Source organism: Cheilinus undulatus, linkage group 13 (assembly GCF_018320785.1).
Source record: "Cheilinus undulatus linkage group 13, ASM1832078v1, whole genome shotgun sequence".
Lineage (NCBI taxonomy): Eukaryota > Metazoa > Chordata > Actinopteri > Labriformes > Labridae > Cheilinus > Cheilinus undulatus.
The window spans coordinates 15,138,792-15,151,403 of NC_054877.1; the positions used below are offsets into that span (position 1 = coordinate 15,138,792).

General features: G+C 38.6%; 1 protein-coding gene across 1 annotated transcript in view; it reads right to left on the minus strand.

Moving 5' to 3' along the window:
* The window catches only part of LOC121520666 (guanine nucleotide-binding protein G(olf) subunit alpha-like), a 107,904-nt gene that overhangs the window by 68,305 nt on the left and 26,987 nt on the right, over nt 1-12,612 (minus strand). The window contains exons 2-4 of the mRNA XM_041804225.1: nt 10,404-10,476; nt 9,535-9,589; nt 9,282-9,401 (exon numbers count right to left, since the gene is read on the minus strand). Of these exons, the coding sequence (XP_041660159.1) occupies nt 9,282-9,401; nt 9,535-9,589; nt 10,404-10,476 (248 nt within the window). The remainder of the gene's footprint in view (nt 1-9,281; nt 9,402-9,534; nt 9,590-10,403; nt 10,477-12,612) is intronic.

Genomic DNA, 12,612 nt, shown 5'->3' on the forward strand with positions numbered 1-12,612 from the left:
ACAGTCTGTTGTTAGATCATGTCACTGCTTTCAGTGACATGATCCGGGCCGCCCGCGTACATGGTTTGCGCCTCAAAACACTCGACCATCTGCGCGCCCAATCAGAAGCATTTTTCTTTAATTTGGGAGGATGGTATTTTATGTGGGTAGGTGTGGCTTATGCTCACTCACTGACACATCCACACCGTCCCAGAGCAGATTTTTTGCTGCCTCATATTTCAGGATTTTGAAGCTTAATTATATAAACTTAGACATGTTCTTCATGACTGAAATTTGGCCTGGTGGTACATAACACAGTGGCCTCTCATACAACAAACCTAAAATACAGATTTTTTATATCACTTTACAGGGACTTTAATTTTGTGTTATGATAATTTATACTGTCAATCAACATTCCTCAATGACCCTTTCATAAACCTAACCCTTACCGTAGCCCTAACCAGAAGTGTAATATGACCTTATTTTCAAAGTTTTTGAGCCAACCTGACAACCAGAGGTGGAAAGTAACTTTTGTTTATCAAAATTTCTGTAATTGAGTATTTCTTTTTTGGGGTACATGTACCTGAGTACATTTTGAAATTAGGACTTTTACTTCTACTTAAGCAAGTTTTTACCAGAGTAACTGTACTTTTTGTATTTTATTTTATAATAGAGGTTGACTTTACCTGAAAAACCCTGGTGGAGATTCTTATTCTGATATTTTCATTGCCAATAAGAAAATCTAATATTATACTGTACAACCCTGCAATAGCTAAGGCTGGGCAATAAATCTTGATTTAAATTAAACTGCAATATAGCCTACTATGCTTTTCAAATGGCAGAAGTTGTAATGTTTCTTTGAACTAGACTGTATCAAAAAAAGTTTCATGCCATTGTTTACAGAAGTGTGTCGTGCCACATACCATTCAAACATTAAAGCATCACTTCTTTTTTTTTAACGTACTTTTCTTGTTTTTGTAAATGTTTTTCTTAATTAAAATGAGAATGACATAAAGAATGTACATTCCCTTCATCACAATGATTCATAACTCTTCTACAATGTAAGTCAAAATTAACTTAGATATTTTTTCAAAATTGTTCATCACTTTTTTTCATGATTGCTGGCAGCCCATAAGTTAAACACACCAGTAAATTTACTACTGTGATCAAAGTAGATAAATACAGATATGCAGTTCATACTGATTCATGCATCATGTTATGTCATCCTTACAGGACCAATGTAAAGGAAAGAAAAGTTAATGTTTAATCTAATATTGTGTTGGTTATAATATAGAATGATTTGTTGTTTGTGTTTGTTGAAAAATACATAACATGAGGAACTCATAAATTAGTTGCATGTCAAGGAATAACGCAAATGCAATATTGAGAATAAGATTATTTTCCCAATTGTTCAGCCCCAGCAGCTACTCAGTACTTAAAGCAAACTTTGAAATTGAATAACTTTACCCTTACTAGTGTAGATTTATAGACCTATACTTTTACTTTTTCCTAAGTAAAGTTTAACCAGAGTAACTGTACTTTTACTTGGAGTACAGTAGTCATGTACTTTTCCCATCTCTACTGACAGCAGTGATCTGCAGAGGCAAGCATCCGAGAGCGGCAGTCTGTGGACAGACTGTCTTGACGTATCTGGAAACCTTGCTAGAGATAATGCCAAAAAAAAAGTCAAAGGAACCAGGTACAATCCCTAATGGGGAAGAAAACAACAACAACAAAGGGCCACTGCCTTAAAGCTACTGTGAGGAGACTTTAGCCAGTCGCCAAGCAGAATGAAATATTGATCCCTCTTTTAGTTTGGCAAAAGCAAACAGAATAAGAACATCAAGAAAAAGATTTGTTATTTGGATAGAGCTATTTTTAAAGTCTAAAAAATGCTGCCACAGGGTAGGCGACAGATGAAGAGATTAACTTGTTTTTTACTATTTTCCACAGAAAATTCTCAATGAATGTATTTAACCATCAACAGATTTTTTAGGAAAAAAAAAACACAGCTTACACATGAACAGGACAAAATTAGAAAAGCAAAAATGGTTTGAATTGGCTACAGGCATGACTAAAATTGACACAAGCCCAAAGGTCCTTACAGGAGCTTTAAAATTCCTCAATACGCAGCCAGCCAGAGTACAAGTAGCTCATCGGCTAACCATCATCACCACTTCCTTTAGATTACAAAAGAAGATCTTCATTAGATAACAGTGATCAATGACAGAAAGACAGTTAAAAACTAGAGCATGTGCTAAAAATTAGGGAGAGATGTTTTCAGACTGATCATCTTTTATAATGTTTCTAAAACCAGAGCAGCAGCCCTCTGTGCCACCCTTTGCCCCACATCACAGATCCTCAAGTTATCAATTAGAGGGAGAAACAAACTTCTAGGACTGAGGTTGTTCATCACGAGAAAACCTCTGAAAGCTAGCAGCAAAGAAGCACTGAAAAGGTGTTACCCCGAAGAACAAAAGCAGCAGAAAGCTTGTCTTGTCCTTTAATGGTTGGCCTGTAAACTGACATCAGATCTAATAAAAAAAAGACACACTGTTGTTATTGTTGGACACATGTTTAGCAACAGTTTAAGATACAGAGCTTTATGAATACCTTCATTCTTCACCAAAAACAAAAGTAGATGTGTGTAACTCTAGGGCTAGACATAATGCAAATCTAACCTTTACAAAAGACTGTAATTCATATCCTGTAAATAATACTGTGGAGCTAATCCTAGCCTTTTGGCTGAGAGTGTATACAGTACACATATATGACATTAACAGGTCTCAAATGTTCCTCGGTGGCTACAGTGACCTGTTTGTTTCAGCATAAAAAAGGCAGGATTACATGTAGGCTTTAACATGTTTTATGGTTAGCCACACGGTGCTATAACAGGGGCCAGGCCTCATTTGAATTTGCTCCACTTGAGTCGACACACACTGCCGGGTGGCTAGCAAAGCTACCACAGTGGCATTTGTTTCCATTTGCATAGACGACTGTTTGTATCGGTGCTTTCTTTTCCATGGGTCTACTGTTATCCCAAGCTGATACAAAAAGGGGATGCTTTGATGATTCAAGGTACAGTCCACTGAAGCTAAGCAGGTTCATTTACATGTAAAACAAGGGAGAAACTGTTGTCCTACAACAGTTCAAGGTATAGAGGCAAGAATCTGCATAATCTCATCTTTGTGATAAAAGTTTTCTGAGTGTACTTCACATTTTTGTCACTTGTTTTGCCTCTTTTGTTGTTTAAGTTCATACTTCACAATTCTATCTGTGTATCTATGTTAAAGGAAGTTATTTAAGGAAACTTGACAACCAAATCTCAAAATACCCTCACTTTATGTCATGATTTTTCCCTAAATACAACAAAAAATGCAGGACAGGAACAAATCTATCCTTTAATCTCTTACACTAGTATTCATCAACTTGTCCACCTTTAAAAGTCAGCGTCCATGACGTAACACAGCCACCTATCTGTTGCTCACCGTCTTCCTGTTTGAATAACCAGACACAGCAGAACATTGTTCTCTCCCAGGCTCCCTACTGGAAAAATATGAAAGGCACCATCATGTCCAAAACACAATTACCAATACTAAGAGATCGATCATTAATGCAAAATACAACTGCAATCATAAGATGGGATTTAGTCTTTATTGAGGCCTGCGTGTGCAGTGATCAAGCAACAGAGACAGGAAACTAAAATGATTTAAGCTCAGAAGTCCAAAACTTTAATCAGTTGTAGTTAGGGAGGGGTACCGAATTCGGTACTTTTAAAGGTACCAGCCAAATTCCATCAGTACCCCCGAGTACCGATTCACGTAAAGTCAAACGATACCATGTTTTGGTACCTAAAAGCATCCTTATGACTGCGAGAGAGTGGAAGAGTAGTCAGTTTTCCATGCTGGACACTAACGCAGCATTGCATGCACAAGAGTAATGACGTCGGTAGCAGCGAACTGAATCAACAAAACAAAGATGGCTGATAGGAAGCGGTTGAAGGTGGCGCTCCACTTTTCAAAATACAATGCAGGTTACGCTGCAGTATTTGTGACATGAAGTTTAATGTTTACCACAGCAAAATGTCTAATCTGAGGAAGCAGTGTGATGATTGATGATTCAGATTGGTTCCCGCTGTTTCCTGCTCGTTTGCCCCCCTCCCTCTCTCTCTCTCTCTCTCTCTCTCTCTCATACCGAATCCTCACTTTAAACAGTGTGATTTGCCCGTTTACCATGTGGATATCAACCATGGAAATACCAGAGATACGTTTGTCGCTCAGTCACCTAACAGACTGGATTAAGGCACAGTACAGATTGCCTAGTGTAAGTGAGTCTTACAAGTTGCTGTCCATCTCTCCAACTTGGCACAGCTGGTGCTGTATGAAGCGCTGTGTCAGGATGGATGGATTCAGAGTGATTTTGAAGGAGTGACAGAGCCACAGACTCATCCTCACTGCTTATTTTCTCGCAGAATGAAACATTTTGCCACTTTTTAAAAATTTTTTGCGGTAAATACAAATATAACGTAACAGACTCAGTGTGCACGGTTCGGGTGTGTGACGTTTATGCTTCTGCGGGGATGGGTGCATGATTGATTGATGAGTGAGGAGCAGACTCTGCTCTAACCAGGTAAAGATGACATCTTAGTTTTGTTGGAAAAAGAACTGCATGAGGAAAGAAGATGTGCAGTACACGTAGTTCATGGTAGAGGAAGTAGTTTGTTTACTTTATTTGTAATACTTTAATTGGAAAAATTGTATACCTTTATTTATTTAGTTAGTTATTTTGACTCCATACTCTATTGCTCATTTGTTTTAGTGCAAAACGTCAAGACTTTTAAATATACTCCCTTTGTTCATTCAACTTAGTGGATATTTCATCACATCTTCTGTCATATTATGGAGAAAACAAAACCAGGTTAAATGAATTTCAGCATAACTATTGGTGGTAATCTAGCTAAACAAGGCAATAAAATTCTTGCTGCTTGTTAGAGGGCGATCTAATCCAGAGATTCTCTACTGGTGGGTCAGGACTATGGTTGGGCGATTAATCAAAATTTGGATTAAATCTCAAAATGCCAAGCAGTAGTTTTCAAATTGCATAAAGTGCATTATTTAATCATCCTGAAATGTCAGTCAAAATAACTATATTACTTTTTACAGCAGAGATGCTATGTTTTAAACATCATGCAAACATTCAACTGTCATTTTTAGAACAATCTACAAAAAAATCCTTCTTATTTTTGTGCTTTTCTTAATCTAAATGAGAATGACTTTAAAATGATCATTCCCCTAAAGACAGCAATTTGTGTTGAATTTGCAATTTGAGTCAAAAAGACATTTTTTCAATTGTTCTGCCCTAGTTTAAATCTATCAATACTGTGTTTGTTAAAATATAGATAATTTGTGGCTTGTGTTTGTTAAAAAAAAAATACATACAATAGGAATTTACAAACTAACCCATATTAAATTGTAATTACAATGTTGGAAAAAATAATCACAATTAGATAATTTTCCAAACTTGTTAGCCCTAGTCGGGACCCAAAAGTGGGTGGCGATGCTCCTTCCAGTGGGTCATGAATGTGTGCTGGGGGGGGGGAATCTGGCACAGAGTCCATGTACAGAAGCCTTAAGTTGATACAGTAAACTTATACCTATATTCTATGATTACTAGTAATTTCAGTACTTGTCTCAAGAATTCTCCATATTCATCTCCTTTTCTTTGGCTGGTTTTCCTCAAGATAATAACAACATTTCTTGAGAAAACAGAAAATTCCCATGCTGTCTGAAAAATGGAGAACAACAACAATAGGCATTAAGTTCTTCTGAAGCTATGAGCTTTTAAACATGTTTGTTTTGTTCCTTTTCGTTGTCCATTTATGCTGTGCTCCATTTTGGTCCAAACGACAACATTTTTCATTTAATAAACTTCAAATTCCTAATAAGATGAGGGTCACAGTTTCACTTAAAGTCCCTGCAAAGTGAAATCCAAACTTAATGTCTTATCACATTAGATATGCTGGAATAAGGCTGCTGTGAACACTGAGATCTATATATGACTGTTTTTTTTTAGATCATTAGAAAGTTCTTCACCTCTTTCCTGGCTTGTTTTTATTTGGGCAGGAAAAACATAGGAGCCCATGACATCACCAGTCTTAATGGGGAATTGCCCCACACCCCTAACGCTACAACTACTACAGTCTGTTGTTAGCTGATGTTACTGATCTTTAAAGTATCATACAAGAGAGATTTGTGCCAGAAAACAGTAAATTTAATCCCTAACTTCTGTCTCTCTGTTCTGGTATGGAGCCAGGCAGCTGCTCTGATAAGAAACAGCTTTTTTTTAAACTTGAGAGGATCATATTTCTCCTGAGTGGGCGTGTCTTCAGCTTATTCAACAACACACCCACACCATTCCTAGAGCATATTTTACTGCCTCATTTTTCATGATTGTGAAGCTTAATTTTGTAAACTTTCAATGTTTTTCATGACTAAAATTTGGCCATAACACAGTGGCCTGTCAAACAACAAATCTAAAACAAAGATTTTTTTACCACCTCACAGGGACTTTAAGGATGTAATGGTGGGTCTTGATGCCCAACCAGTTGAGGACCACTCATCTAATCCACAGTGCCATTAAATTTGTTCATCTAATTCTCTAGGTTGAATAACATACTACTGAGTTTCAGAATTGATGAAAACCAAGAAATTGCAACCAAAATGCATCCATAAGGCCCTCATAATTTACAGTACCTTTCAATACCATGTTTTTAAATTACAAAATCTCAATTTTTAGAACTGAAAGTATCAAAGAGGGCTGACATTTTTAAAAAAATATGCATATATATGCAATATGGACATTAATCTTGTCCATCTTGCATTTTGTAGAGATGCAAAAGTTACACTGTTGTCTCTTACAAATGGAGAGCAGAGGAGGTAACATTGCATGAATTGCACAAATATATTCCCAATGGATTTGTGCCTACAGGTCTTATATTTTGTTTAAAACAGGTATACGCAACATCAATTTTTATGAGTAAAATTCTGGCACTGGGACGACCTTATCAATGTCCATGACATCCTCCACACTCATATGTTTGGATGCCACTTCCTGTCTTTCTTGTAGTTGTGTCACTTGTCTGGAATACAAGCTATGATAGGGACTATAAATGTAAATGAAGAAGTTTTGATCTATGTCTAATAACATGGAAGATGTTGGAAGTACAACCAACATTTTTAGATTGTTTAAGATGACTTAAATAGAGATAAGGTTGAAAAAAGCTACATTATCTCTCTGAGAAATTAATAGAAGAAGTGTCTAATAAGGTGAAAATAATCTGCAGTGGTAATTCCAGTCAAAATGTCAACAAAGGAACAATCAACACTATAAACATCACTCTCTACAAATATACAGGTAGAGAAAGTCATTTGAGGAAATGGAAGTCAGAGATTACAACTTCTTCCTCTCATCTGCATCTATAAATTGTCACCAGACTAGTACTGAAAGTGGTTGAACATCATGTTTATCAAGCTAAGGTTTTTCCTTCATGAGTTTATTTTACCGTGACTTCATCCCTCCAGAAGTTTCCAGGTAAAACACATACTTCCACATTTCACATTGGCGCCAACAGGTGAAAGCCACAAGTTACTGATTGGCTGTGTTCCTGCGCTGCTGTATTGGATATCATGCCTGGTGGCGCTAAGTGACAATGTAGTGGTGACACGGACGGCACAAGTGAAGCCTGAGACTGATGACAAGCACAGACAGTCCAAACAGAGCCATGTTGTTCCCTTTGGCCTGGCTGGGCCTGGGAACTCAACGCCGGCTCTCCCCACGGCCCCGTCCCCTCGCACAACATCACAGTCTGCTGCTGCTGCTGCCCTGTTAACACTCTCACTGTGGGGGCCCTGTCAGGAAATTAACACCCAAAGCCTTTTAATGGATATTCTTGTGATGTTTCATTAAATAAAGTTGCAGAGGGAAGCTGGGAAACATCAGGCTGAGATGTAAGGTGGAAATGCACATACTGATTTTGCTTTAAGGAGTGAAGAGATGGTATGGATAAGACTAAATGCAAGAAACTGAAAAAGGTAGTTTGAAGATTACCCACAGAGTCCACAGGGCTTGAATGTACCTAGATTTGAGGCTTTGTTGGAAAAGTCATATGCCCTGTTGTGGCTAAGAGATAAAACACATGTTCATTATTCTTTCTTGGGTTTGTATAGTGAACAACAGAAAGGTTGATAACCACAAAGAACAACCACCAAAGATAAAAGAAGTGGGTCAGCAGCTAGGAACTGCTTTCATTATTAAAAGATAGATTTTAAAACAACATGCAATACATTTAAGGGCATGCTGCCATCTTCGTATGACTTGCTTGGTGTAACTCCCAAAATCCAGTCAACAACAACATAAATCAGACAGAGGAGGGGAATCTGCTCACTGAAAAGGCTTGTGAACTGGGAAGTATTTGGTAAAAGACTTTAAATATGACCAAATATCAAAATAGTTGCAAATGAATTTACAGTCAGGTAATTGGATAACAAAAAAATCCCTCATTAGTCAGTAACATGGTAAAAAACATAATAATGGGATCATAGCCCCCTCAAACAAAACTACAGCAAAAGTTCTAGCAATAGACCAACATCAGACCCGATCCTGGGCTTGATCCAAAACATTACAGCCACTAATTAATGCATTTATTTTTCTCCCATAACAATCTAAGGGAAAATTTAATATTAAAAGCTCCAGTAGTCTGTATTAATGTGTCATTCCTTTGTGCGGTGCAGCACAGCCAGTTGTCAAAACAAGGAAGGCTTTCAAAATTATGTAAAACATTATCTACATTTCCAACACATAACCTCGCGCTATCAAGTGGCTCATCACACACCAAAAAAGAATCCCGTGTGTTCCAACTTGCATTCAAATCCACACACACAGCACCTCAAACCTTCTACAAGCCCTAAAATCAACCAACTTGTTGATTTTGTACAAAAAAAGTTGATATTTCCAGTCAAGGGGAAGCAGAGACCTTAGCTATGCTCTGCTAAAAAGGCTCCATAATGTCTTTAAAAAGTTACATTAGAAAACATAGGCAACATTAGGTTTGCTAAAGTAAAATAATATCAAACATCCCTGAGCTACATCAGGAGGATCTACATTTTGGTACTCATGAAAAACACATTACATACCTGTAACGCCCACGTAAACACAAATATACATTAACAAAACAGCACATGTGCACAGCAGCACTTCTCTTGTGTTCATTCAAATCTGCATACATAAGAAGTTGGACACCTTACCTGTGGATAGTCAAAGTCCGAGAGAGGTGCTATGCTTTTGATGTATTCGATTCTGAATTGGTCCTCTGGGTTGGCTAACGGGACTGGGGGTATTAAAGTGCTCATCGCAGACACTATAGTCTAAAAACCAGGCATAAAGGGAGAAAAGAAAACACATATTAAGCATGATGAGTACAGAAAATAGGCAAGTTTGTATAATAATTAATAAAATAGGGTTGCAGTCTAACAGTAGAGACACTGAGATTAAACTCACCACTATGGCATCCTTCACGTTTTTCCGAATATCTTGGATTTTCTGTTTCTTTTCTCTGCATGGAGACAGAACACACGTGAAAGGCATGACAAAAAATCAAGCATGACAGACCACAAAAGTTTTATCATCAAGTTGGTTATGAGTAAGGCCGAGGTTACTGACAGGTTATGCTTTATTTCACTGCAATTATACATACAGTGCAGGTGTTAGCTGGGGGTTTGCAGGACACAGTGGAATACAGAATATGGCTCAGAAAAAAGCAGAAAGAAGGGATATAATGAGCTGTGGTGGAGATTGTGCTCGTTTTAAAAATCAAACTATGCTGTAACATTCAGTAAAAACTGACAACCTAGGATTAAAATTTTCACTTTGTACATATTCAGATGCTTTTTAAACAGTTACAGAACTCTGTCATGTTCTAGGCCTGTTTAAAATAGACCATTGGTAAGATCAATGCCATGCAAGGCCTTGCAGCAAAACAAATCATCAATAGGCCTGTGTCGATCACAACCTTTCACCTCCTCACATGAAACAGGAAACAGGGAATTATTTGGCTTCTGTATGACACTCAAATCCTCACATAGGCATGATAAATGTACATAAGGACAAAAAACGGGGTTAAAAGAGAGTAAGGTGGAGGTAATGTTGCTGCTGGTGGTGGAGGGGAGGGAGAGAGAGAGATATTAGCTGCTTTGCATGGGATACTGGGCCCAACAGGCGCTGCAGTGCCTGGGGAAAATCCATTCACAGGCTATATTCTGGCCTCGACAGTGTTACTCATTAGCAATGCAGACATACGAATAAACATTAATGTCATTTTTGAGCCGTTAATATGGATATTTATTACGTATATTGTGAATAGCACTCACTCTGCGTTGAAGCCGTTGACGTGTAGAATCCTCATCTGCTTCACAATGGTGCTTTTTCCGGACTCTCCCGCACCTTCGAGAAAAAATAAAAAATATGACCAGAATGATCACGAATAGGGGACATGCAGGCTACCGAATAAAACGGCATACATGTTAAAGACATAAAGCTAGGTAATTGTAAGATATGGAGCCTCGCTTCCATCAATATCCACCCCCATGACATATTATTGCAAGCGCTGTCAAATGGGGCTACGTGTTCGGTAAACGAAAGGGATTACGGTTAGCTTACATTTCAGACAGCCATCACATGTAAATCAGCCTTACCGAGTAATAAGAGCCTGTGTGTGGCTTTATACGCTTGTCTTTCCTTTTGCAACTGTTTTTCTATCTTTTTATTAGCCTCTCGTTGTGCCTTTTCGTCGATGCGTTGATCTTCAGTCTTGCTGTTGCCCAAACAACCCATCTTCCGTCGCCCTAACCCTTCCTTGTGGAATCGTAAAAACAAAAAATATAAAAAATAAAGCCCGTCGTGGTTTAAAAATAACACAGGAATGAGTCTGCTGTAAAATAAAAAAGGGGAGAAAAAAATCTCTGCGAGGCTTCTCCGTCGGTGGGGAGGAATATGTTCCCCGTTACAATTCCGCTTTAGCCGCAGCCAACCGTCATCCAAACCGTTTGTTAGTTTACAAACCAACGAAGAAGAAATAACGGCTCGGTGAAACGAAGAAATATCAAAAATACATATAAATAAGAGGAGAGAGAGGGGGGTTTCAATTTCTGGGAATCCAGTCAACTGTTCCTATCGCGTCTCCAACCCCTCTCTTCTCTCTGTATTTTTTCTATCTGAATTTCTATCAGTATTTCTGTCTCTTTAACTCAGCACTGCCTCTCTCTGTGGCACCAGGAAGTAGCCGTGGACCGTGGAGGTGGAAAACAAACCTGCGTTAAACTGTAACATTAACAACCCGCTAAGATAGAGCATTTTATAACTTGTGCGGCAAAGAGAGAGGAGCCATTCCACGATTAAGTCATCCGTTATCCTGCTATCAAACTAATCGGTAAAAAAGGGGTGGAAACCCGGACGGAGAGAGAGGGAGAGAGAGAGGGGCTGGGTCTGTTCTCTTTCAGCCTGTGAGGTGGCCCTGACCCAAACTGGCAACCCATTTACAGCGTCTGTGTGTGCACTGGGCTTTACCTATCTCTGTAGTTTATACATAACAGCTCTGGGGGCCATTATAGTAGTCCTTGAGAGAATGAGGACTACTAATATGGTGCAGGAAGTACTCAGATGCTTTACTGGGGCTAAAGTAGAAGAAGTGTCTAAACATTTTGATATAATCTAAAAAGAAATATCCTGCATTCAAAAACGTACATAAGTAAAAATACATATGTATTGTCATCGAAATATTTGTGTATTTTAGGTTAAAAGTCACCTTTATGCAGAACTGGGTCATTAGAGAAAACCTGGGCCTCTTCTTTTTCTTAGGAACCTAGCACTTAAAGTAAGGAAATTTGTGTTTGAAAGATTACTTCTCTGTTGTTACAATGCTTCTTGGCCATAGATTCTGTGCAGTTAGAAAGCCTGTTAAGTTCTCTTCAAAATGGTGCCATATTTGTAAGGAACATGCATTTGTTGGGTGGGCAGCAGAGTAAAGTATAAGGGTTGTGCCCATGAAAAATTTGCCAAATCTTCTCTGCCAATGCCAAAAAGCTTATTTTGCTGTTGATATTGACTCTTGTTTTGACACCTCCCAAACTGGGATCCTATGGTGAAGGGCAGTCAAAGCAGGCCTCCTGGCAGTCCTATGAGACAGGAGATTGGCATAGTGCAGTCTGTTCCTGATTGTCTAGCCATCACCCTGCAAACCAGGACAGGACCAGACAGGTTGAGGAAACAGTCTCCTTGGGGTGTCATCTTCTTGGGACGCCCATTTCGCGGCCTATCTCTGATATCCTCTGTTATATGAAACTTGGCCTTCAGTTTGGAGATGGTTCACTCCAAATAATGCCACAACTTGGTTTAGCAGAACACCAGCTTGGAGTTGTCCTACAACATGGGCCCAGATCAGTCAAACGTGGTATGCCAATTCTTGGAGCAGACACATACTGACCACTGTAGCAGGGCCTGTGTTCACAGGTCAACCTGTGGTACTCAATAGCAGCTAAATAGCAACAGCAAAATAAGCTGCTAGGTAATAGAAGAAGATAT